General features: G+C 37.7%; 1 protein-coding gene across 1 annotated transcript; it reads left to right on the top strand.

Moving 5' to 3' along the window:
- The first annotated feature begins 13,369 nt into the window (after positions 1-13,369).
- On the top strand, positions 13,370-24,143 carry LOC115928799. The gene is made up of 2 exons (XM_030996716.1): positions 13,370-14,418; positions 23,286-24,143. The coding sequence occupies exons 1-2, from the start codon at positions 14,233-14,235 to the stop codon at positions 23,478-23,480; spliced, it is 381 nt and encodes a 126-aa protein (XP_030852576.1). The 5' UTR covers positions 13,370-14,232; the 3' UTR covers positions 23,481-24,143.
- The last annotated feature ends 3,648 nt before the right edge of the window (positions 24,144-27,791 follow it).

The following is a 27,791-nucleotide window of genomic DNA, read 5'->3' as shown; positions in this document are numbered from 1 at the left end:
AGAAAGTTATGAATTATTGAAGTTGTGATCAATCAAATACAAATTGGCAACTCTATGACGTATCATGCGAGCTCAACTTCCATTTGCTCAGTACTAAAAAAATCAAAAATTTTCATTTTCCCTCAAGAAAAATTTCAACCATACATGCACCCTAAGTATAATAATTGCAAATATGTTTCTATACTCCCCCTGCAAGGAACAAATATATATTCCGTCATCAATAACGAAGAAAACACGATTTTATGGAATATTATGCACAAAGCAAATGAAGGAGAGCTCGTATAGTAAGTCACAGAGTTGCCAATTTGTATTTGATTGATCACAACTTCAATAATTCATAACTTTCTTATTTTCATTCAGAATTTGCTCAAACTTTCACTCACCTGATTTTCTTATTATTCTGCCTCTATCGAAACAAACTTATTTTTGGGGTGGACTTTCCTTTAAGAAACACAAAGTTGTAAATATCAGGATGTGGCTAATCTACTAGAATATGCCTCTTTACATTTAACAGCTTTACAAAAAATAATAACAAAATGTATGTTAGTTACTTCCAAAAACATGGATGTAGGCAACTTGCAATGATATATTACATGAGGAAATCTTGCATTATTACTTAGTCTTACCTGCTCTTACCTGGTAACTATAATAGTTATAATCTTTTTGATAAGATTACGATTTTGTGGAATGTTTTTGTGGTATTTCATCGCAATATACTGTAGTTTGGTTTTGATTTCTATAATGATTGTCATAGCACTTAAACCCCCATCATTTTTATAACCACAGAGAGGGTAAACTATTTCTTGGAAAATCCCTTTGCACGGTCCTCCAGGGAATGGGGTCTGATTTGATAGACTAAGAGGGTCATCCATTAACCTACATTGAAGGTATAATTTATTCGCAATGGGGTCTAGGATTCATGTCAATAATTCATCGACGGTGGAGAGCACCGCTTTTTAATAACGGGATCGCAAACCCTGTCCATCAAAGGCTATCGCTTTTATCATCTCAAACAATTTAAGAGGAAAGAAGCAAATTTGATGTATAGTCGTCTTCTTTTAAAAGGATTTCCCCCAAACTACCCTTTTATTGCTTCTTGCCGATAATATGACAGGATATGATGCAGTGTCTTGTGTATTTTTCTCTCATAGCTCCTATTTGTAGATTTGTTACATTCTAGAAACTTCATGACACCTGTAAAATGTACTTGTTATGGTTGATGAAAAAGAAATATAAAGATGAGCACACTTTTATCTGTGTGTAAGTTTATAGTAGGAAGATATTATTTTACATCCAGTGTACAAGGTACATGTATGTCAAACTTATGGTTATTCACCTTTTTGTAAATGTAGAAATAACTCAAGAGATATTCAGAATTCTTAAGAAATGAAAGGTGTATACTGCCATCTAGTGGTATTAGGTCTGTAATGTAGGGTTTGAAAGGAGAACTGTCTTTTAAAGGTTTCAAAATCTTTTCTGGCGAAAAAAAGTTTATATTTTTGTTTGAGGCATGGTATTGATCGTAAAATGCACAATTTTACCATGAAATGATGCTATATATGACTACAATTTCAATTAGAGAAAAAACATGTATCGTGTCCAAGATTCATTACCCTTTCATTGAATTAAAGCAATTATCTCTCACATTTCCCTGTAGAGTTTTGACAATTAGGCAAATTAGCTTGAATTAATGAAATCCAATGTTCATGTTTGATTAATTACTGTTGGCTGCAATGCTTGGCTAATTAATGAGCTGATTGGTTCTTGATGGTAAAAGTTGATCTCTAAAAAGCGATGACACTACCTGATATATATCCAATCGTCCGATGGCTGCGCAAGAGTAGTCGAGGGCGACAAAACCCCATCCATCTTTCTTGCATCCATTTTGTTTGGATTGGTTCCGACTGATTAAAAACCATGTTTTAAAAACGAGCACATCGTAACATGGATATCTTAAGTCCTTGTGATAATTGTCTGTTAAAAGTAAATGCCCTTCTTGTTCTCACCAGCAGTTTGGGTATGGAAAATGGATCATAATATGCTCTTGAAACATGAGAGAAAAACTTGATAGCCATGCATGTGAACAGATGTTTGGAAGGAGTGAGAAGAGAAAGAGATCTTAGGGTTTAATATGGAGGTAGTTATTTAATGTCCTTCTGTTTCTGAACAGATTGTATAGTTGTTTTTTCCTTAATCCCTCCAGCATTGATGATACTTCACATGCTGCACATGCAACGTAACATAAACTTGATAGCCATTTATGTGAACAGGTGCATGGAATGAGCGAGAAGAGGGAAAGCGATCTCAGGTTATGGAGAGGTTTTTAATTTTGCGAGTCGGACGATGACACATGATACTGTCGGAGTCACGAAGGAACATCCCACCAAGGATTTAGGGAGGTGGGTCGGTCACGAGCGTGAGAGATCGCTTCTCATATCTCATGCGTTTGGACGCGTCTCGTGAGATACGGCTAGGTCCATACTACACGGTGAGGGAGTTATGATAGGAAGGGGGCTCGGAAGTGCAGAGTATGTTGGGTGTACGGTAGCGGGTGATATATTTGTCCCATTATTTGCGTTGGTGGGGAAGATGGTGATAGATTGTGCAAGAAATGGAATACCCTTAGCAAGAAAGGCTGAATACATTATGGGCGATGTTCCTTCAAAGTTGCATCATGTAACTTGACTTCATGTTTGTCTGCTTTTTTCTTTAAAGCTCTCAGCTTGCTCATAGCTTGCTTTATTTTACTGCCATTTCTTAGAAATTTATTAGGCACTGATGATCATATGGAAGCAAAATAATCAAGCATTTTGGACAAGAAGGAAGTGCAGAGAAAAGAGGACCGAAACGAACAACATTTTAAAAACAAATCAAATCTAGTTTAAGAAAATCACAGTACAGATTTTTGAAATGCTTGAATGCAGATGCAAAGTGGTACAAGTATATTAGCAAGCACCTAAAACCCTTTTTTCTACAGACAAACAGAGTAGGGAGAGAAAAAGAGACAAAGCAAAGATAGAGACAGGTTGAGAAAAGGAATTCCTACCAAGTGTCAGCAGGTGCCAATTTAAAGATTTGTATCAGATGGTTAAGTTTTATGACTGGCCTCATGGAGGCATACCGGTATATGCTTCATGCATCTTACTAACATATTCAAGGAGCTGACATGGAAAAGAATTGAAATAAGAAGATGGGTAAAATATGGAAGAAAGAATATTTTTGAAGCAAGTTTGTGACTTATTTAATAGACAAAGCTTAACATATCATTTATGACACCAAACTTACCTTTCTCTTGTGTTCAATATAACAAATTTGACATACATGTAGCTGTTCGAATACCAAACATTTTTTTATTTGAATTTAATCACATGGTACAGAGATCATTACAAAAGCACACCATCGATTTGAACTTTTGAAAAACCGCCCAACAAATAAACAAATGTAAAAGAACAAAAACAAACAACAATTTTCAATGATTAATAGTTGATTTCCCAGGGGTGGTCTAATTTTTTTATTTTCTGAAAAAAATATCTCCCTAGCATAACAAAATAAGCATCTCTTTCAGTCAGACATTATGCCGTTGGAATTATTGGAACAATAATGAGAAAATTGATCGAGTTGTGTCCAAATGATTTATTTCTCTGTGAATTACGATCAATAGGTGATAAGATTAAATCAGATTATAGCAGCAAAAGAGCTTCTCATTTATTCGGAGCAAAAATTGACTGACAGGTTGAAAGATGATTAGATCATGAAATCGTGAAAGCATTTACCAACTGTGCAAATGATGATATCTATCGCTAAAGGCTTGAGAAAAAAGAAGAGAGAGAGAGAGAGAGAGAGGGGGAAGATAGAAAGAAAAAGAGAAAGAAAAAGAAAGGAGTCCAAGTGGCGCCAAATTAGATCAACAAGTTAAAATATGAAACAAAACATTAGCATTCAGCAATTGCACAGGTGATGATATTCATCACCAAATATTAGGATTGAGAAAAGGAAAGTGTATGAGGGAGAAGAAGATGTAGAAATTACAGTAGAAGGCAAAGCAAAGGAGGACGATAAGAAGGAGGAGGAGTAGGAGAAGGAGGGGTAGAAAAAGGAGAAGAAAAAATATATAATCAAGACTTAGTGTACCGATCTAATTAACAATATTGCATAAATATGCTCATTTTTTGCCCTCACTCATCTATACATATAATCCAAACAGAGAACAATGCGCCGCAAAAAGAAATGGGTTCCAGAACGAAGGAACCAAACAATCGATATATCCATTGAGAGCAAGAATAAAAGTCATGATGAAAGGAATGAATAAACCTCTTTTGTCCTTCTCTGAATTCTCTGTTTGATATTGACCTGTCAGGTTGTAATATAATCAGTGGAGCTCGATCAATAGCTCAAATTTTCCCACAAAGTGATGTGATTTTTTCTCACAAAAGAGCGATGAAAATGTTTGGCTTCTGTCGCATGAAGTCAGATAGATTGCAATGAGATATAAATCTGTTAAAACATAAAAAGGACCATTTTGTAGTTTTTATCTGAAGAAGATTTGTTGAATATAGGTAATACAATCTTTTAACAAAATCACGTTCAGTCAAATAGATTTTATTTGATGAATTGGGTTGCTATGGATGCTGTCTGCTCTTAATATATTTCACTTTATTGAATTCATGTTTTTAAGATTAACTTTATACAATGTATTAAAGATATGAAATTGTCAAAAAAAGTCTTGTGTGATGACAAACAGATTACAGATAGTTTTGTTATAACTGCTTGCATTTCTCATACTTTTCCTAAACCTGCCGTATTTCTGTATTATTTTAAAGGATTCAAGTGGAAACCTACAAAAACGTTTATTGAATTAAATTACATTATTATGAGTAATGTATTCCTAAAATATCTGCTACTTTATTTTGTCTGTTTGGAGCCAGAATGACATGGACTCTTATACTCTAACACTTGTTAATGATTTTCTGAGTCTCAGCAGACAATATACATTTCCCATGAGGCATTATTCTGCATTATCCCGAGCACAGTTTATATTCATATGACAGTATGTCAAACTCCATTATGTCAAGATAAAAGTTACAAGAAAAACTCAAGAATCTGATAAAATGTACCAACTGTGAGATTTTTTTTTTCTGTGACATTGAAGTTAGGAAGACCATGTTTCACTGATGAGAATGTATAAAATTTGATGTCTTATCAGATATAAGCCAAAATATGATGCTTTTTCTTCAGTACCCATACAATATGAGACAAAATTCTAAACAACTAATAAGATAAGGAGGAAGATGAGCCTCAGTTTTGTGAGACTGAGTTTTGTGTTCATTAGAATTAATTACTGTTGAAATTCATTCCCAGTAGGGTTGTCATAGAAATAGGATATTTATTGCTTGTTTTATGGGGTAGGAAAGTGCTTTTACATAAATATTTCTTGCTATTGGTAAGCTGTTAATTTTTGTTATAAGCTGGTTTTCATCAGCTTCCAAGTTAGAAATTTGATGAATAAAGAGAAGAAAAGGGTGGATTAAAATATACTTGATAGGTGATGGAATAAGAGGTACTAAATTAGAGAAACAGTGAGAGTTACAGAGAGGGAGAGAGAGAGGAGAGGGGGGGGGGGGGAAGGGATGTGCCAGAGGAGAGTGAGAGAAAGATGAAGTGTGTTAAAATGATGCAAAGAAAGTTTGAAAGAGCAAGAGAGTTAGAAAAAGAGAGAGAAAGAGCAAGAGAGAGAGAGTGAAAGAAAGAAACAGCGAACAAACTAAGAGGAGAAAAGGAATATCAAATAGAAAATAATGCTGTTTTAGGAGTTGTATCCATGATGAGATACATGGACATTGTATTGAGGAAGACTACCCATGGTTTGAGGTCACATGACCGTAGATTATTTCTCTTGTGTGGATCTTCAATCAATGACCGCTCTTTATATTGTATCTTTCGTACCTTGGACAAATAGGAGAAGTTATCAAGGTCGACTGTAATCCATGCTAGATCAATCGGTCTGTGATGGAAAAGGGAGAAGGAGGAAGGAGGGGGTGCAATGTCAAAATGGCGGGAGAGATCGCGAGGACATCGATTTGAATTGGAAGAAGCTTGAGGTTTGGTGGATGTATAGTCTTGAACAACCAGACACTGTAGAGTAGTTTGCAGGCTGTTAAACGTCATGAACCCTAAAATTAGAAACTTTCCACTGCATGAACATTTTTGGAATGGTCCAGGTTTGAAACAGTTTAATGCCAGAAAATAAAGAAGGTAATTTTTTATTCAAATGAGGCTTGAAGAAGGCTACATGTACATTTGATGTTGAGTTAGTATTATTTCAAAGGAATGATAATGCATCGATAACGAGTGCATATAGAGAAGTTTCTTTTAGTCTCCTTTTAAGGTTTGGTCATCATTTGACAACTTTCAATGATGAAAAGGTCTGAATTCCTAAACTATCATCCACACATTGATTGATAGTCTCTTTGAAGGCCCAGAAGCCTCTAGTTGTAATTATTTTGATGGATAAATCTGCAGAGTGAAAAGGGCAGAAGCAATCTCGCATATATTATTCACAGACCAATCTGTGTTTTTTTCCTTCAATTTTCACAGAACAATCTTCTTCTTTTTTTCCTTCAATTTTTCAGAAACCCTTAGTGAGCTCTGCTTTACGAAATTCTGCTAGCAGACTTAATCTTCAGTTAATTTAGGGTATGAGTGTAAGCAAGTATTTTGAGGCATTGACTGAGAGAAGATGAAACCCTTTATCTTTTTGTCCTAGGTGTATGATGATACACAATGTTGTTTTGAATGAAATTAGAAGAAAACGCTGAGAAACACATTCATAACAAGTTTCAGAAAAACCTGACAAATTAGAAAGATTGATATTGTGTTTGATTTCAGAATATATGGACCTGGGATTAGCAGTTTTCTTATTGAATGAAATGAACTTTTTGAAAGAAATGTTTGTAATACCATTTTTCCCCCTCCGCAGTTATTTAAACAAATTCCCCACAGCTGTTTATGAGTTTTCAAAGGCTTATTTCCTCTGGATTCCTGAATGATTTTTTTTACTTCTGGCAAATAGATTCTGTATCTTGCAAGTGTAGGATGGTAGTGGCCATTGGACCACTCTCCATCAGGTAGCCTATCTTCATGGACAGGTTGTACCAAAAATGATACCAAAAAATGGGTCTTCAAAGCCAGACTAGCAATGAAGATCATTGCTACACCTATCACTGCTGACTAGACTGTGGTTTTGTAGCATTGCAATACGATGAGGGCTTTCATTCAAAGACCGAAATAATCCTCCAGACTCTTCTTTGAGATTCATCAAAAGACGGCATTGATTATCAATCGCAAGGTGGATTGGATTCTACCACGTGTTCATAGCTATACTGTATCAGTCTAGAAGAAAATCTTGTCTGGTCAGAGCCATAAGGGCATTAACACTGTGTTTAGTATACGAGCTAACGCCCTTCTGGCTTCAAAGCTGTAGACAAAATTGTCTCTGCTATATACTCATTCATTCTTGGAGAAGAAATCTGTTCAGAGCCAGAAAGACACTGTGTTTAGTATATGAGTTAATGCCCTTCTGGCTTCGAAGAGACGTAAGTGTCTGTTGAATTGTATTTGTCTTGGAGAAGAAGTTATCAGTTCAGGCATTAACTCTGTGTTTACTTAAAGTATGTATGAGTTAAAGGCCCTGCTGGCTCCAAGTAGACAGAATTGTCTCTTTTTAAGCACCTCAATTTTATAAGGAGTACTAGAAATATTCTAGATCCCACCAAAATGTACAAATGTGAGGTGGCAGTCAAAGAGTATGTCTGTAAGGAAAACAAAAGAAAAGAAAAGTAATTGTGAAAGTAACGGAAAGAACAAGGAGCACAGTTTTTTAAATTTTAAATGTAGCCAATGACCAAATTAGACAAGGCTGAAGTGACAGTCAGACAGCATGCATGTCTGAAAGAAAGAAAAGAAATGAAAAGTGATCATGAAAGGGTTGAAAAGAGCTGATGAAAGGGGGACAGCGGGACTCCCGGGTCTGAAACGCATTGTCTACTATATTGATCTGTTTGCTAGAAAGCTGCTTGCAAAATTTACATGCAGAGATGAATAGCCCGACAGTCATACGGTTCTCCTCTCTCCGGTGGTAGTTCTCCCCCACTCTAAATTCCTGTCCTGTGTAATTCTCCTGGAACGTCTTGCGCAACAACGTCATGTACGATGTAAGTTTTTTATGCCATATTCATGCTATTGTGTGCTACTTCTTTAATCAGACCTACCCATTTTCAGGTGATTGTAGAAAAACTTGCCAAACTGTGTTTCGAACGAGGTGTCGTGGCGTCTGGTGATGAGACTAGACTGGAAGAAAGTGTGAATATCATGTTGGAATGTTTTGTGATGTGAAGTGAAGTAAGAGCGATGGTGAGACTGTATAGTAGGGGGAGAGGGCAGGGGAACTTATTGTTTGTTGTTTGTTCTCTTGTTGTGTACTCTTTGGCTGAAGGGTTTCACTAGTGGGCGGAGCATCCTCATTTTGGCGGGAGTTCTCAAGGAGTTTGGTAGTCTTTCTTGGAGACCCTAATTTCTTCTGCTTCCATTTAAATTGGTCAAACTTGGTGTGGATGGTAGCGCAAAACATCTGTAGATCTCACTACTTGAAATGCAATTAATTTAATGAGCTCCTCTAGCAGTTGTTAACATCTTCTGGCGTAGAGTCAGAAGGATGTTAACTCTTATGTTACAGCATGCTAATGTCTTTTTTGATCTCAGGAGATGATGAGGACTTGCAGTTATAGAAATAAGGATTTAAGTGCCTTGGTTTGTCATTTCCTATTGATGGTATTAGCATTTTGATTGCGCCTTCTACTTGTAGCAGGGAAAAAAGCTATTTGAAATCATTCGAAAAGCAACACATCATACTTTATGTACCACGTCCAAATTAATTGACTGAACTTCCAGATGAAGTTTATAGAATACATGCGTATCAAATTTTGTCCAGTGATAGTGTGATAATTATTTGCTAGTCATGCAACTTCACTCAGTCCTTCCCCCTTTCCTCCCTTCCATCCTTCCCTCTCCCCATCACCCCCATCAAAACTCCCTCTCCTATTTGGATGATCTGTATTTTTTTACACGGGTTAAGCCCTTGTCAACTCACTCAACATTTCAAATGCAAAGCACAGACGGTGGCAGTCGTACTCGTACGTCAATTTAATTTTACAATTAACAATTAATTCTATTCTGAGCTACCTTAGGGGGAACCTGAAATAATTGATTGTTCAGGGATGTCCAATGTTACATCGACAGCGATGGAATAAACTCTTGCTATTTCCAGTGCATGAATAATACCTCTCAGCAATCCTCCTATTGTCAAGGGTGCATATATGAAATTGAAATTGTTATTACCATTTTGATATCATTCCGAGGTCCTGCTTCCGAATACGCCACCCCAAATGTGATTGAATTGTGGTCGCCATGGCGATACTGCATCCCCATTAGTCACGGGATCAATTGCAGAGAGAGAGAGAGAGGTGGAGAGGCACCACAAAACAATATCCCATTGGTATGGATGCTGCATCCATCTGTATATGTATGCCGTGTGCATCTTTTCTCTCTCTCATGCACGAGGTGGGCTGCACTTTTTTTTTTGTCTAGCCTTTCCCACTGTTGCACGAAGATGACTGCTGCTGATGTTAAGACAAAAAGAGAGAAGCATCATGGTGGCGTGGCGGGCGTAAATATTTTATTACCCCTGATATGAAAGCGAGATATGGACCATTGTGTCAGGGAGCAGTGCGGATGGGTGTAATTTGAAATGGAGGTAATCAAGTGAGGGGGTAGGAGGTTGGAAAAATGGGGGAGGGGAAGGATGGGGAGAAGGTGGGAAAATGGGAGGGGGTGGTTAAAGTCTGTATATTGGAAGAGAGTGCTATTAAAGGAGAGCGGGTTAGATTGAAATGCTACCCTCAAGGCTGACAATCTTATTTTGTACATCACATTTTCTTTACATTTTGATAAATCAAAGAAAATAAACAAATGTAGTCAGGAAGTGATATTTCATTTTCTTTTGCTCGAAATTATGATATTATAAAAGCAACCCTTTTATGCCATGATATTTTCTATACTGCTTTAGAGTAATTGAATGACATAGTTGTGGAAGTTACAATGTTTCTTAGATTTTTCTTTTGTTTGGGATGGGATAAGTTAATCTGCCATGGTAAAATAAGCCATCGGTCTAGAGTGACTCTGACCTAGAAAAAAAAACAATTTACCAAATTTAATTACATATATAATCAAGCTTGTGAATTCATGCATGTCGATCCAGGCTTTGACTACAGGATAATGTATTGAATAGAAAGAAGAAAAAAACAAAACGGTCGATGTGATAAGGGACCTTGTCGGACAGCTCATTACCTCATATTCTCCGAATTGAAAAGAACAAACAAGAGATGGAAATATTAAGTCATTTTTTTATTATCCCTATCCACCTGCCCCCCAAGTGTAATTTCAATGGCTTTCCCATTGGACCCGATAAGCTTCATTTCGACTTTTTCCGTCTGGGAGTTTCACTCCCTGAAACACCTCTTGCTCCAGTTTGGGGGTGAGAAGCGCAAACGATAGGATGCTTGCGCTTCGCACGTCATAGCGCCCTCGTGTGAAGTAGACTAGAGCAAATTAAAACTGGGAAAACTTGTCAAAATCAATAAGAATCAAAAGGGCTGCAATTCGATCTCTATCTCCCTCTCGTGTACTTGTTCAGTGGTTTTAGATTGAGAACAAACAGATGTGAATTGTGTTTGAATGTTATGTAGTTTTGATCGTAATAATTGGGCTATACAATAGTAAACAGGTCAAGAACTCACAATGCACAAAGCTATGAAGCAGATTAGTTTTTGATAATATCTTCGGATCAATATTTCGAACTATTGAAAATTCACCCACACCAGTATCATTTCCTTTTTATCCCATGATATAAAAAAAAAACACTGGATCAATTCTCTGAAGAAAATGTTCAAAATGTTTTAGACAACTTTATTCATTTTCCAGGTTAACTTTGTGGCTCCAGTCCTGAAAGAAATAATAAGTATAATAAAATCAATTTACAATGATAAAGAACCAAAATTTATAAACAGAAAGAGAAGCTGTGGAATGGTAGAACACAAAGGGCCTGTGATATTAGTGCTCAACATCACTTTTAAAGGTGCTCTGACGTATGCTCTGGTGAAAATTCCTCCGCGGATTTTTTTTTCCCGCTGAGAATTCTGAAATTCTGAAAATTCTGGCTCCAGTTCTGAAAGAAATAACTATAATAGAATTGATTTACAATGATAAAGAAAAAAAGATAAACTTTGAAATGGTAAAACAAAAAGGACTGTGATATCAGTGCTCATCATCTTTTCTAAAGGTGTTCTGACGTAGGTATGCTCTTGTGACAATTGCTACATGATTTGTTTTGTCCAAGACGTAGGGTGTGGGGGTCTAAAGTGCCAGGGCTAAAGTTAGGAATTCGCATAGCCTATGATATTAACCATGGAACAGTTGTTGTTGGAGCATGTGTTGCACAACCCTTCCAAACTCATTAGGTTTCTTTCAACCTTTTGTTTAGACAAGCAAAATTTATATGGGTATAGCTATCTCATAATGGAAACTAAAAGAAATGATGTTTTTCCAGTCTGAACATGTTGTAATGAAACATTCTGTAGAGAAAGAGAGGTGTAAGCATTGTTTCTAACAGAAACTGTAAGAAAGGTTCACTTCTGATGTAAACACTAATAGAGTCTTGGGTTGGAATAACTTGATCAAGGCTAATAGTTGTACTGACCCTGTGGCGTGACACTGAATATGAGATCACAAGATTGGTAATCATTTTTAGTCATTATCTTGTCCTTGTCCCTATTATCAGAGTGATGAGACAACCAGGCAAATATCTTTTATTTTCTGAGTAAGTGTTACATACAGGTATTAAAAAGAAGAAGAAGTATGTGTGTTCATACATTACTTTGGATGATAGATAAGGCTAAAACTATATCAAGTCATTTGCAATTTGAATCCTTTCAGTACTACAAATTGTTATGAAGAAACTTCCCATGGGAACTACCATTCATTGTAAAGATCAAGTGCATTACACTTGTTTATATACTTGGCTTGATTTAAAGTGTTTTTTCTCATGACTTTGTGTCTTGTTATGCTTAATTAGACCTATGGATTGCACTTTAAAAATTGGCCGCTGCTTACCCACAGGGGAAGCTTTATGCAAATCACTTCGAGGGGAAGCCTAATTTGCCCCGTGGAGAAATATGGCATTGAGCCGACTACGAAGAGTAAAGAGAAGGGAAGGGAAGACGGGTTTAATAATAGAGAACGAGAACCCCACCCTTGTTATGCAAAACTGAAACCCACTGCAAATATTTTCTTTGAAAATATCAAGAGTGCGTAATTTGAATAAGAAAATATGGGTTGGAGTGTTGGCTGTTTGGCAGGTAGCGAAGTTTCAATATTTGACTGTTGGTCGAAAAGCTTAGATTTGATCCAAGAAGAATGTAATGTTATCTTACTGAGCTTGTGAGGAAGGGGAGGGGGGGGGGGGGGTTCGGTGGTGGTGGTGGGGGGGGGGGGAGAGTATAGATAGCTTGAAATGACTGTGTTGTTGCACTTACTAAATTGTTTATTAAAGAATAACTACGGTGTATTATGAGTTTCTTTAATCATTAGCATTTCCAAAATTGACTTAGTTTGGCTAATAATTCCTAATGTTAACAAAACAAGACAAGACCACTTAACACAGGTGTCTGTATCTAACAGGTGGCATCAACATTTCTTAATTTGAAGGTACATATATCTCTAGTCATAACTGAAACTCAAGAGCTATTTTCATGAGTGATTATTTTGTATGTGACATCACTACTGCCTGAAGGTGAAAAGTAGTACTCACAATCTCGACCTTCTCTTTTAATTTTGTATTGATTTCATTTATGAGTATTCATCTACCCATGATAAAACAAATGTCATGGTATGATTATTACTAGGTGTAACTTGTTTGTCCCATTAAAGGAGAACATTGCCTGTGGTTTATTCTGTTAATACCTTCCCTTGAAATCTTCAAGCTAGAAAATCCGGGTACAAAAGAGTTCTCCTGCAGTGCAAAGAAAAAGACTGAAATAGACTAGAATAGAAAGAAAAGGAATATGTTTGTATAGTTGCAAACCATTTCTCTGTACAGGTTTCTACCCAAACAAAAGCATTCTATTGTACCTGAAATGGTTTGCTTGCATTGTAGGGTGAAGAGAAAGAAAGAGGGAGGGAGAGAGAAAGAGAGAGAAATGTGTATGCATGTAAAATATGGTGCTCATGCTAGCAGGTGGCGTTTGATAGTGTACCCAGCCAGGGAGCTCAGCAGCGTAGCAGCCGAGCAGTGGCAAAGCCTTGGTTTGGTTCCGGCCGACGAGCATGTTCCACTCCGTCGCTCGCCTTTATGTGAAATCTAGCAGACAGAGTTACCCCAGCTCAGTAGGGCTCTCCAGAAGATAAATTCCTTCTGAGTGTCCTGAGAATCGGCAGGAGTCGTAGGACACACGTAAACAAGAGGTATCAGGTGCTCCATGCCGCTCAGGGATTGATTTAATTGTTTGCGTCGTTCGACACTTTAAAAAGTGCTCTCTGGCCGGGTGGAGTGCCATTTAACGGACTGTGTCGGGCAGGAGATGACTGGCTTATTAATTTTGATCTGAGGTTGAGAGTGAAGTTACGAGGGACCGAGAGTGATTTAATGTGGTTGGTTGTCAAGCAGCAGCAAGCGTGGTGATTTGCTCCTGGACGCTACGATCTGACCTATCAGTTGGTTAAACGATCACTCCTGAATGCGAGCACACAGATTCATGTGTACACATGCCCGAAGCGAGACAGAGATAGAGAAAGTGAATCCATTCATCTATTGTATTGGATACACCCCCCCCCCCCACCCAATCGCCGTGTATGTACAGTGTACACTGAGGTGGATTGACACAGGGGCTAGTGACGGCAAGCATTATTCAGTGCCCTGGCCTATAGAAATCTGCAGGTGTTTAGGAGACAGATTAGAGCGAGGTAGCCTTGAAGTGTTTGGACCATTGTCTACCTGTGCCTTCGTCACTGCTGCCTGCCTTCGCTGGCCTATTATTCTCCTCCGGGGCTGTCTCTCAGTGCATGCTCTCCAGCTTGGTTCACATAAGACTGTGAGCATAAGACCTTACTGATTTAGATACCACCATGGACTTTGCTAGTGTCGCAGCATTGCAAGGCGTAACTCCCATGTCTATGATCCCCCACCCACTGACTCTAGGACATACAGGAACCGTACCAGTCACCGTACCCTACTCCGTACCCGTCGGCATCCCCAACCCTCATCACATTACCTTTCCCTTTGCTGGTTATACATCTCGCAAACGAACTCTGGTAAGCACCCATGACCACTTATTACTCTCTCTCTTTCTCTCTTTTACGCTCTCGTACTGTTGCGTCCATTCAACATGCATGCTTCGACGTGTTACGAGTACAATACATGTAGTTTGAATGGCTCGTGTGGCTAGACTCTTTTGAAAGTACTCAACCGACCATTCACTGTATGGATTGGTTTTAAGACAGCATGTGTACATGTCTCTCTTTCTCTCTTTGCCTCTACTGCCATAAAGAATTCATAAAGCCGCTGTAATTGGGGCAAAAAAAGGGACTTTTCAATGATCTCTCGTCATGCATTTGTATGCCATTCAATGATTGAAGTAGTCTGGTAACTCCCAAAACGTGTGCTTTATTAAGCATTACACGTGTTCCCATTTTCTCCTTACATGCATACATCAATTGATAACATACTTGCTTGAAAGCTACTCCATGTACTTCTATCTAAAGCTTCTATGAAAATCTAAAAACTTGGCGTGCCTGCATTCATCAATTTACATACATGTTCATTCATTTTATTTGTTAGTTTGTATTTCTTGTGACGTATATATTTCTAAAGCAAAATATGTGTTCACTTACACTTTTGTTCATGTGATAACGGTTTGGGCATATCATGCAATGACAACTTGCGATTATTTCTAAAGACCTTTATGTAACCGTTCTTATTAATTATTTCACTCATACCATCTCTGATCACATTGTACTTTCGAGAGAGAGATCACTGAGTCTACGAACTCAATTATTTAGAGGACTTTTCCAGTGATATAAATGTACATGCATTTTCCCTCGTTAGCGAGATGGAAATTTACATGTCCTGAGAGACACTTAATCATAATTAGTTATTAATGTTCTATTAAGACCACCATTTTACTAATAGAATTGAATGCCTACATGTATGTTACAAGATTATAAAAACAGGCAAAAAGTTAATTAACCATATTATGTATTAAACTTGCCTTTCCTTTACTCTTAAATGGACATTTATTCAATACATCCTACCTCAGGAATTTTATCAGAAACCTCCAGCTACTTCATGAGAGGACTTTGAAAAATAGAAAAAGGTTATAATAGTATTAAAAGGAACGGCAAGTTTAATATATAACATATTGATATTCTAGCATAGATACAGTCAAACCTGCTTTAGTGCTACCTGTCTATAAAGACCACATTTGTAGTTTCCCTTGTAGATTGTTTCTCATTGGAACATGTACTAAAGGAACCTGTCTACAAAGACCACTTTTTGTGTTTCCCTTGGGTAGTCGCTATAGACAGGTTTGACTGTATCTTCATGTTTAGTGCAATGGGTAAATTCTCCTCCCTTGACCAGTTTTGAAATTAGTCCTGAATTTCAAGAAATGTGAATAATATTTCGAAATTATTTATCTGTAATTATTTATGAACCAAAAGAAGGGGGCAATTTAGAGCTCGTAGCAAGGAGGGTACGGAATGGAGAATGGAAAGCAGTATGGTGAAATTTGAAGCATTTGTGTAGCGTCAAGATTACAAAATACGAAGGATTGAGGGTTATAACACCTGCATAATACTTTCATACGTTCACCAAGCTCATATTCATGCTGTCATCATATTTTCCACAAACAATGGTCCGTCCGTAGAGAGAAAGAGCGAGAGGAGAAAAAAAATCTAACGGCCATGAGAATGAATGTCTCGACCAAAAAATAGAAAAAGGCACTCTGGCGCTTTACAGGGGAAGCATCCCAGCGTTAAATGCTGGCTTCCAATTAAGGCATAATGCAGCTGGACTTGGGAGATCAATATTCATATTCAAATTGTCATCAATTATAAATGAATTGCTTTCCTACACCGATAGCCCCTACAAACAAAAAATTGAAGCTAATTACAACTGATGGTAGTCGAGAGAGAGAGGGATAGATAGAGAGAGAGAGAGATGGAGAGAGAATGAGAGTGGGAGGGTAACAGAGAGAGAGAGAGAGAGAGAGAGTAAGGGGGGGGGAGCCCTAGTGTAAAACCTAATTACAAAATGGATGCAATGGTTAAAAATTCATAAGTGCTTTTCTCTTGTTTGCCTGGCTCGTCAAGAATTGACTTTTCTAAACTGTGCACACACATGGTGGGGACTGGCAAGATGAGTTGATAGCTTAAATTGAATTCCATCCAGCTATTAAGCCCTGGGTTCCTATGAATAGAACGAAAACCATGATGGAAGGACTAATAAGCCCCTTTTAATTTGACTTTTTAAGTCTATACCCTGAAAGCCTGTGTAAATAGCCTGTGCCCCATAACGGGCAAACAATGCTTGTATGATGACTCTGTAATGACAATGCTGTATTGATGTATTATAAACTGTATCTTTCTGTCCCTCTCTCTATCTCTTTGTAGAATATATTGCCATTGTTTTTCAGGAACTCTCATTCTTCTCGGCATATTTGTATGTTTTCCTGTCTGAATCGACATGATTGCTTTCAGATCAAATGAAAAAGCCTCTGTCTGCCCTACTTCATTTCATTGCTTTTGTTTGATCTACCTCAATATTTCAATACATTATTTTAAAGGTTAAAATAAAAGAAGGAAATGTATAGTCCTTTTCCTATATTGAATCAATAACTTACCCCTAGTTAATGATTTAACATTAACAAGCCCTCAATTCCGCACTCATAGCTTTCTCTCACTTTCTACCTGTATCTTCTGTCTGTCTATGTCTGTCTGCCACTATTTATTTCTCTCTCACATCTTCTATTTCGTTGTATCTTTGTCTCCTGCCTTTCTCCCTTCTCTCACTTTTGTCTGTCTGTCTCTATTTCTGTCTGTATGTCTATCTCTTTCTCTCTCTCTCTCTTTCTCTCTCTCTCTCTCTCTCTCTCTCTCTCTCTCTCTCTCTCTAGACTACCATCAGTTGTAATAAGCTCTGCATGATATTTGCTACATGTTGATTCAAGCCGATCTCTCCTCATCTAGCTCTTTGTATCAACGGTCAATCAAACATGTCCCTTTCACTGCTAGCCAGCCAGCCAGCCAGCCAATCAATCTCTCATGGTCCGTTGAACCTACTTTTATTGTTTAAAGATAAAGTGGAGAACTGGTCATGTGATTACATTGTAGAAGAAATACAAATCGACCAAGAAGTGTCAACTACATGTACTAGTAGGCTACAATGTAAGAATTGATGTTAACTCTGAGGTTTTTGAATGATCACAGTGACAAAAAATGGCATCAGTCTTGCTGAAAAATCACATGTCACAAACACAGAAATGGGTTTATGGAACTACCCCCCCCCCCCCCCAAAAAAAAAAAAAAAAAAAAAACAACAACAACAACAACAACAACAGCATATGGCAAGAAAGTTTGTTCCAATATTTCCAGCTATTACTTGTCATATTTTGAGTACGAGGGTATTGAAAAGGTAACCCTTTCCACTTTCAGAGGATATACTACCATGTTATTCTTTCAAACTGATATTAAATATAACTAGAAAGCTCACAAATTTTTGATAATCTTTTAATACCAAAACACATACTTCTCTTTTATACCGTCCCCCCCCCACCCCTTTCTCTCTCCCTCTCTCTTCCTCTCTCTCTCTCTGTGAGTAAAAGAAAGACAAATCTATAAATTACCAAACCAACCTCCAGCTTGACATTATCTAGTAATAAGCCTCGTCTCCCCTATGCATGGAAAGCCACGATTGTTGCAATAGTTGGGTTGCGCCCCCAATATTTGTCAACCCATTATCTAATGGCAAGTTACTGCCGCCTGAGATGAGTGTTAAAAGAGATGCCAGCCTTCATCCCATAACTTTCACTGGCCAGAGTCCATTTTTTAAAGGATGCAGACGCAAGTTTTGATCATGGGCAATTAAGTCCTTGTGGAATGCTTTGAAATATATACTTCATATTAGAAACCGTATACGAGGTTGACTCAAAATGTGTAATTGCTAAGTAATTAGCAAAGTAAACATGAATTCTGTGAGTATTCGGTTCCAATGATTGACTTTGAACCATGCTTGTGTGTGATCATCCACTATGTGTAGTCCCATCTGCTCATATTTTAATGTGGTTGCATTTTGCTGTTAGTGGCCTTCAGCAAATTTGTACACATTGTGTTGGTTTACACAAAGGGCATAATCTTACAGGATTTTTTCATTATTCATACTTGATGAACCATTGTGGATTATGTGTCAATACCCTAGAAAGCATCTCTTGAAATTAGAAGAAAATAAAAGAGAAAAAAAAGCAATTGTTGTAATCAGAATGCATTTAGATAGCTTGAGATGGCCTTTAATGTACCATATTTCAGAAAAGACGCTGCCCAGTATGTGTTTAGCCCTATCACAAACACTGTGGAAGATCCACATTGTGGTCTCTGAAAGTTCCTTGTGGTCTTTGAAAGACTCCTGTGGCCTTTGAGAGATTCTTTGTGGCCTTTGCAAGTTGTATGGACTCCAGGGCAGGGGAAAGTTTGTTCAGTGCTCCAGCCAGTCGTGACCAATCAGAGGTCAGCGTTCAGCGTTGAGAGTGGGAAAACATTATTTGATTGTATTTGTCTCAAGGTAATGCCTAAATTAAACAAGGAGAGACCTCTATGTGCTCTGGTGTGGAATCTTCAGACAGGGCTTCTGCTTTGCATATCAATAGAACCTGATTTTACCTCTTATGTAATGTTTGTAAAGCACTGATGATACTCTCTCTCTCTCTGTCTCTGTCTCGGTTTGAAATGCCTTTATCATTGTGGTCTGGCCATTGTCTTCAGTTTTACTTGCATACATGCTGAATGCTATGAGTCCATAGTACATTTGAATGACGCAGCAATTCTCTTTCAATTCACAAACCATTGGTTATTATAAAAAAGTCGGTTGAATTTACAGCAGAATATGAATCCAGAGTGAAATGCAGCAGGGGTGATTTGGAAGATTTTCTTACCCCAAGTGCATTTACAGGATGTAAGAAAAAAGCAAGAAATCATGAAAGGGGCATACACTGTACCTCTCATAACACATCATGTGGCAAACTGTTTGCCTGAATTTTTTTTATATACTGTTTTTCTTTCAAGCACATCCACATCAAGTTTCATTTCTATTTTGATTAATCTGGGAACAAAGGTGTGTTATCAGTACCCATTTCTTGTGAAGCCCTTCTGTGATATTAAACAATGGGTGATAAGATGTCAGAAGTGCCTAAAGAGTAAAGAATAAGAAGGGAAACGCCAATTAAATTGACAATGTTTTTACCTGAATAGGGGCAATTAATTTAACCCCTACTCAACAGTGCATGTTTGTGTAGCACATTCTACCTTACCCCCACCATTTGTATTCTATTCAAATTAGATTGAAGGCCTAATTCCATCTACTATAAAATCTAGTCTCTTTTTGTGTTGGGATTACACTGGATGGTTAAGCCTATTTATAAAAGGCATCTTTTAGAGTGCCTGTGTGGAGTGGATTTAAGCTTAACTGTGCTTGGGGAGAAGAAATAAATCCTAGGGCAACTTGGCTTTGACCCCACACAAATAACTGTGAGTGGGATTAGGAGTTTCCAATTGCAACAAAAGGGACTTGTTGAGCATAACATACAGGTGCACGCGTAGTTCGAAATGTAGGTAGTCTATGGCCGATAGTTTTGAAAGTGGCCAATCTTGCTTAACTGTGATTCTACTGATATATCAGTAGTCCAAGTGTCAATCATTAACAGTTCCATAAACATTAACTGTTCCATAAACATTAACTGATATTTCACAAAAGAAAAACAAAGAATTGTTAAACGTATGAAAATAAGAAGGTGTTCTTTTTTTTCTCTTTGTTTTTGTTTTAATTTTCACACATCTACTGTACATGTACATACCTGGTCTGGATTTAAACCTGGCCAGATGGATGACTTTTGCAAAAAGTATGCTCATACAAGATGCATAAAAATGGCAAAATTCCTTTTTCTCATGCCATGCAACAAAAGATGTGTTAGGCAGAGAGAAATGCATTCTAACTGATTGAAATGTCTGAGCATCCTTTATGTATTTTTTTAAAGGTATTTTCTTTCCCAGGAAGTCCTGATATAGATTTGTGGCAAGTGGTTGTCAGTTACTATGAGTATGTATTCATGCATAGCTGATTTTACATTATCCAAAACCAGTGGCATGGCTTGACATTGAGGCATTATTTGCTGGCATTTGAATGCGATACCAAGGAAAGAAACCTGCTGCACTGGGATTGTAAATCTAATTATCAGACTGGCTCGGCTAGCTTTAATTGTTCAGGGACAGAGCATTTCATCAGAGCCTATGTTGCTCATTTGTTTTCTGTCAGATTTGAGAAGGATGCAATATTATCATGCTATTTTGAATGTGAATAATGCGCAAAGCATTAAAATTGGCTTTGATAGTTAACATAATCTGTTTGGGGTGTTGGCTCACATACTTTAACACAAAGTTCGCACCCTTGGAAACAGCCACCGACAGGTATCATCTTCCGTGCCAACTCCCGGGGGGTGTTTCACAAAGATCCTAAGTTGAACTTAACTCTAAGTTGAACTTAACAATTATGGAGAGCCAGTTGTAGCCTTAAAATGAAATATATTCAAAAGCGAAAAATCAAGTATTTTAGACTTTTTTTTATAAATTCCACATCAACAACATGAAATCTCCTTGATAATAGAAAATACGAATGATTTTAATCAACATTTTATGCCTTTTAAGATAATTTTTACAAAATATTTTTCAAATATGCTAACGGCTTTCCATAATTGTTAAGTCTATCTTAGAGATAAGTTCATCTTAGGATCTTTGTGAAACTCCCTCCTGTTGTCCTAGGTCTCACGACCTTTTTCTGATGATTACAGACGTACATGTGTACAGACGTACATGTGTGTAGTATGTACCAGTACATGTGCATGTTGTTGCGAGCTGTGACTGTAATAGTCATTTGCCTGGAGTATTTACAAGTAAAGGTATGATTGATTGATTGCGCACCAGTTGGGATGCGCCTAGAATCCATAGCAGATATAAACCTCTGTTGAGAGTATGAAGGGTGTTAACGTACATACTGTTACCCTAGGTTAACGCCCTTCTCGCTCTTAACGGTGGATAAGATGTTCATATCAGTGGTAGATAACATGGCATTGTCTATCGATCTGGTGCCATAATTATCAACCCATTGGATCTAATGGATCAGCTGGCTACAGTAAGGAGAGAGGGAGGGCAGTGAGAGTGGACTGAGAGATCAGGGAGGGAGGGAGGGAGGGAGGGTTCGATGGAGCAAAAGAGATGGAGGAAATGTGTGTGTGTGTAAGTGTGTGTGTGTTTTAGAGAGGGAGTGACAGAAAAAAAGGTTACAGAAAAGAGAGACAAAGAAAGAGATGAGTAGGAGAGTTTAGAAAAGGAAGGAGCAATAGGGGGAGATGAAAATTACAAATGGCATGTTGAGATAGATGGAAGAGTTAGAAAGAGGCAATGACTGTTAGGGAGAGAGAAGGGGTGAGGTGAAGATAAAGAAAGAGAAAGAGAAAATGTGGAGGTACAAAGAGAAGTAAAGAGATAGAGATGAGAAGAGAGAGAGAGAGAGAAAAAAAAGACAGGGAGGAGTAGAAAAAGGTGCAGAGAAAGAGAGAGAGAGAGAGAGAAGTTAGAAGTAATATAGAGAGAGGAGGACAAGAGATAGGATAGTGTGATGTAGTGAAAAGAGTGAGGGAGGAAGAGGAGAACTAGAAAGTGATATTTGTTACGGGTGAGAGATGGAATCTATTATAAAAATGATTAATGACATTTGTTCTTTTATTGCACACGTATTCCTTCTTTAAAACATGAGTAACCATGTGTGAAATGGAATTTGCAGGGTGTACAGAGAATAGAGTAGATTTGACATGTTCAATGCTCAAATTAAATTGCGATAGTACAGGACATCTGTGACCTTCGATGAAGCAAGAGTGTATTATATTTGATGAAAAAGAATATCTTGTCTGTTTTGATTGTGACTGTGTATGTGAAATGGGCCTTTAGAGGTCATAACTAATGTAGTATAACTCAGTAGAGTAGTTCATTGTCTGTGTTATTTTAAGATTGTTGATTATCCAAGTGTGTTTTATCAGACTTTAAACAAGCCTGTGTTCCACACTGGAAAGTATGGCATTCGTTACATAGAGTATACTAATACTGTAGATTTTTATGTATTCAACTTGTGTCTAGATGGTTTTCACGGTGACGAGATAATATTTATTTACAGGGAAAGCCGCCTGTACTCTGCCAGCGTCGTTCCCTCAGGGTCCACTCAAAAGTCGGACATCCGTCTGATACCCGACTTTTGTGTCCTGTCCGTTCCTCCAATCCTACATCTCAACGCCCCCTTCTGGCGTAGTTGGAAGCTCTGACGTCTTTACTAGCTTTATGCACTGCTTGATCATTCCATTGCTCCATGTAGGGAGAAAGTGTGCCATTCTTTTATTTGTTTAATAACAATTCTCCACCCGTCCATCCACATTCACATAATTCATACATCAATGATTTTGCATCTCTTATAATACTCCTTACATAATGTATTTTTACACTATCTGTATGTTGCATTTTACTGACATATATCACATGCGTGATGCTTTTATATTTTGTATGAGTGGGGGCACTTGTAACTTATTCCATTTTTTGTTGTTTTCGCAAACAAACAAAAATCATCTATATTTGGGCATGATTTTGATATTTATATATCTCTCTATCTCATGATTTGACCTTTTTTTTTACCAAAATTTTCCGCTGCATGTGGAAAAGAGTTTGTTTTTAAGTTCTGAGCTGTCCTCCTCCTATTTTTTAAAATACTCTTCTCCTTCTCACTGGTGCGTTGTGTTTTTCTCTTTTTTTCTTTGTCTCCTTATTTCATCCTCCTTCTTCTGGTTGGTTGCCTGTTGCCCCTCATCTTACAGCGGGGTTCCGATGAGCTGATGGCCACACCCAATGGAACCACTACTACTAACGTCGTCCTAGGAAGCCAAGATGCAGGCTCGCCTAATTCTAACGATCATGATGCCAAGAAGGTAACAAAATACAAAAAACCAAAGAAAAAGATAAAAGACAGACCCAAACTACCCCTTTCCTCTCGTCAATCGAGAGTAAGGTAGCTACCCCTCCCCGAGTTACCCCCTCCCCCCTTAACCCTGCTTTGTGACATCTCGCTGCCTTTCTAGAGCTTTTATTTTAGCTGATTTCAGTTGCTGACAAAAACAAAAAACAAACAAACACAAAAAAAAAGGGGAAAAAAAGAAAGAAATCAAAATAGAAAAGATAACACCAAATTGAGCTAAATTCTTAGTGGCATACTAAAGTGCATTAGCTGAGAGATAAATTGAAAGGAAGATAGACAAAGCTTTTGCACGAATGTGTTGCAAAATGCCAAATGCCATGAAGAAAGGAAAACAAATTATTCCTTATCTTCAATTCTGGGGTACTTGATTTTATCAACCTTAGGGATAAAAGCTGAGAAATACCTTCCGAAAAATTCTATTTGGGATGAAATCATTTCATAATTGAAACCTTTCTAAATTTTTGTTAACCAGGTAATCTGGAGGCTTCGCTTTTTATGATTTGTATTCTTTCTGGAGCATTTTGTTGTGTAAAGCTATTTAGGCAAAAGAGAAAAAGCTCTATAGATATTAGTTGTCATGCTCCGAAAATCTCTTAGATTATCCCTCCCCATCCATACCCCTTCCAACCCTTTTAAACAATTTTTACCAATAAGTTTCAAGAAAGAATAAGATCAAAAGTTAGGCTGAACACAAAAACAAACAAAAAAACAGGGCAATGACTCTCATACCCTGATTTTCATTTCATATCAGTGGACAAAGATATGATCCTCAAATTATTTTGGATTTATGCAGGTATTCCATAAGTGGTGTAAAAGGCGAAATTCTCTTTCTCCCTGTGAGAGAAATCAAGGTTAACATTGATTTCATCTGCAAATTAAAACACACCGCCTCATTGCCATCTGCTCAACAATGCAAATTCAACAATCATTGCAGATAACCAGCAGAAAGCATATTGGGTGGGACTAACAGAGGTTTCCCTTTCATTAATAACTATCACCTTGCCTTGCCCTGAAGCAAAACAAATCTTGTTTGAAACGGTGTTCGCATGGCAATCATAATCATTCATATGCCTTGCTAGAATATGATTTTCCCCTCTTTAGTTTTGTGTGTGTACATGTCAATGTTTAATTTTCCATGCTTATTTTTCAGAAATGTGTGTTTTCCAACACATCTCATACCTATTTTTGCATGCTATCCTTATATATGGTTTTGATTTTGATTTGAAGTTTGCTCGTATCCCCACACAATTCACCCATTTCTTACTAAATATCAGCTTTATTTTTGTGTGTGAATGTACATTTATGACTGTATCTTTTTTTCCTAACTAATATTGTACAGTGGAGCCTACCAGGTAAGTGTAGGAGGAATACTAACCCTGTTCACATCCAATGTATTGTCTCCTTGGGGCCCGAATGATGTTAACTCATATGCTTTAACACAGAGTTAATGCCCTTTTGTCTCAGAAAAGATGGTATGTGCTAGTAACCCACCAGCTTAGATCCCCTTTCACACTGGAAAATGAACCCCACGTTGGGAGACAGTATGTGATGAATTTCTTTTGAAACTAGCCCCCACTTGGCGTATCCAGGGTATTATACTACCAGGGGTTCAAGAGCAAATGGCCCTGAATTTTTTTCAGAAAGGGGCCATTTTCTTCAAGAGCATCTTTCAAAATGTAACAAAGTGCCCTAATCTCTCTCTCTGTTTTAGAAGATTCTCTGCTGCAAGTCACCTCTTTGATCTAAAAGTCAGTATGCGGTTCCGGGGGGGGGGGGGGGGGGGCTTTAAGTTGGACTTAGCTATGGCATTGGTCTCTCAAGGGACATACAAATCATGGCCACAAATCTACAGAATTTACATCTTTTGATAATTCATTATTGATGGAAAAAGTGGTATGAACGGCCTGCCAAAGTTAAGTCCAAGTTAAAGACGATCTTAGTCTTCGTGAAACACTCCCCAGAAATACCATCTCTGATTAAGCTCGTATATATGGGGATATACCGAATCTCCTTGTCTTCAGTACATACTTCAGCATAACGGATGTACATGTAGCATCTGCACCAGATGGTAGCACCTATTTTGTGTTGTTTCTCATCTGTTGAGAGCTAGAAGGGCGTTAATACGCATCATCTTGCGTCGAGGTAACGCCCTTCTGGTTCCCAACAGATGATACGCACCAGCAGAGATCAGGATCACACTGTGGGATTTGTGACACCATTGGGGGGTTGGTTTAACTTTACACGATGGGGGAAGTGGACCCTTGTTAAAGGGATCGGGTAACTTTGCTGCAATGATAATATAAACCTTTAGGTCAGTCAGGAACCCCATGACTTTTACAAGCCGATCGCCTGTCTGATTATCAAGATATTTATGATTGAAAATCAAAATCAAAATTTGCGTTTTCCTAACGGTTTTCATAACACTACAGTCTATTGCGGAAAACAAGTATGGTAAAACTGGTTCCCAACAGAAGATACGCACCAGCAGAGATCAGGATCCCACTGTGGGATTTGTGACACCTCTGGGGGGTTGGTTTAACTTTACACGATGGGGGAAGTGGACCCTTGTTAAAGGGATTGGGTAACTTTGTATTTCTGAAACAAAATCCTGAATTTAGCTTGTGCTGCAATCATAATTATAATCCTTTAGGTCAGTCAGGTACCCCATGAATTTTATTAGCTGATCTCCTGTCTGTTTATCAAGATATTTATGATTGAAAATCGAAATAAAATTTTGCGTTTTCCTAACAGTTTTCATGACACTACAGTCTATTGGGAAAAACAATTATGATAGAACCGGTCACTCAAAGGTTTTTACTTTTTTGAGCACTTCTTGATCATTCTGAAGCGCAATTTTTCTAGGGCTTCAATATTACACCATATCACAGACACTGATAACACGTAGGGCCGTGCATCTCAGATTTAACATTGTTAAACGATGCCTTTAAGATTGATGTGCATTTCATGCCATTGGTGTCTTCGGCGTCGGGACCAATTGCTAGGGAATGGAATCGCCTCGTGGCGGTGGTGTATCGTTTCATAGGGTTTGATCTACAGTGGGCCAAAGTCGCCTCTGGACGTAGGATAGATGTGCTTTTTCCGCAAATTCCGCAACAGATCCCAAAATGCCGATGCACATTTATTGCAACCTGTTTTTGGACTGGTGGATTGGTTAGGCGATTTTCAATACACATTTGGGATTTGTATTTCCTCTAATACAGGTTTTCTGTAACGACGTCGGGACACAAAATTACTGCACCTACAGTGTACACGACCTAGATCTAGTTGTCAAATGAATTGGGAATCCTTTTACCTGGCAAATGATAGAAACAAGTTTTGATTGGAAGCACTTACTGACATGTAGGGCTTTAGTTATTGAGAGAATCATTACTGCCTTTGTATTATTGTAGAACATGCCAATATTTATTTATACCATTAGATTGTATATGGCAATTGGATAACACTTGGGGGAGGGATGACTTCAAAAAATAAGTGGTGAAAAGTATAGTGTTCTTAATTCTTTTATGAAAACCAGTTAAAAGATTGCCTAAAATAATATTTATTATACCATCAACAAAAAAAACTCGTAATAAAATGATTTATAGCACACTCAGAGTTTAATGATATCACAGTAGGTGTACATGCAGCAGTAAAACAGGGATTACATGATTCATAAATAATTTTCAAGTATTTTTCTGATAACCATTTGGCATACCAGCATTTTTAAGTTCAGAATATTGTGAGGCAAGTGTGAGGCAACTCACAGATCGTAATAGCAGATGAGCAGTACAGTATTGTACATATGTTATACACAGATTTCATTAGTTATTAGAATTACAATTGGGGTTTTAGAATAACAGGAAAATATTAGCGGTAAAATAGAGGGCTCCACTTTGTCCTGATGTGTTCTGTAAACCTCCAGAAATCTGTTGACTCTAAAAAATTGGTATGTATTGATTTAACTTTGTAGTAATCACATGGATTCTAGAGAAATGCAAACAATTTGATTTTCCCCAATAAATTTTGGACAGAAAAAGATAAGAATGAACTGCACCTTCTGGTTGGGGACATTCTTCAGTCATGTCAGATCATGAAGTGATTCTTATAAAAGAAGATTGCACCAAATGTTTGTGAACCTTTCAAGATGTTATTGACAATGAATAAAACTTTATGATCACATTGTGTGGCTAGCTCCCCTTCCAAGATTTGAATGGTAAATAAAGACACTAAAGATATGTTGCCAGTAATCACATTCACGTTTGATTAACGGCAGACAAATGCATTAGAACTCGTAAATGAGTATCACGATGTATCAAAGAGGGTTATTGACCCTTTCAAAGCAGCCACT

The sequence above is a fragment of the Strongylocentrotus purpuratus genome, unplaced genomic scaffold (assembly GCF_000002235.5).
Source record: "Strongylocentrotus purpuratus isolate Spur 01 unplaced genomic scaffold, Spur_5.0 spur5_scaffold_3, whole genome shotgun sequence".
Classification (NCBI taxonomy): Eukaryota; Metazoa; Echinodermata; class Echinoidea; order Camarodonta; family Strongylocentrotidae; genus Strongylocentrotus; species Strongylocentrotus purpuratus.
This window is presented reverse-complemented; position numbering and strand designations above follow the sequence as displayed.

Bases quoted from the DNA above. Each gene is read 5' to 3' on its own strand.
- LOC115928799 (XM_030996716.1), top strand. From the start codon at position 14,233: ATGGACTTTGCTAGTGTCGCAGCATTGCAAGGCGTAACTCCCATGTCT. The intron at 14,419-23,285 runs GTAAGCACCCAT...CTCATCTTACAG, and splicing joins CATCTCGCAAACGAACTCTG to CGGGGTTCCGATGAGCTGAT.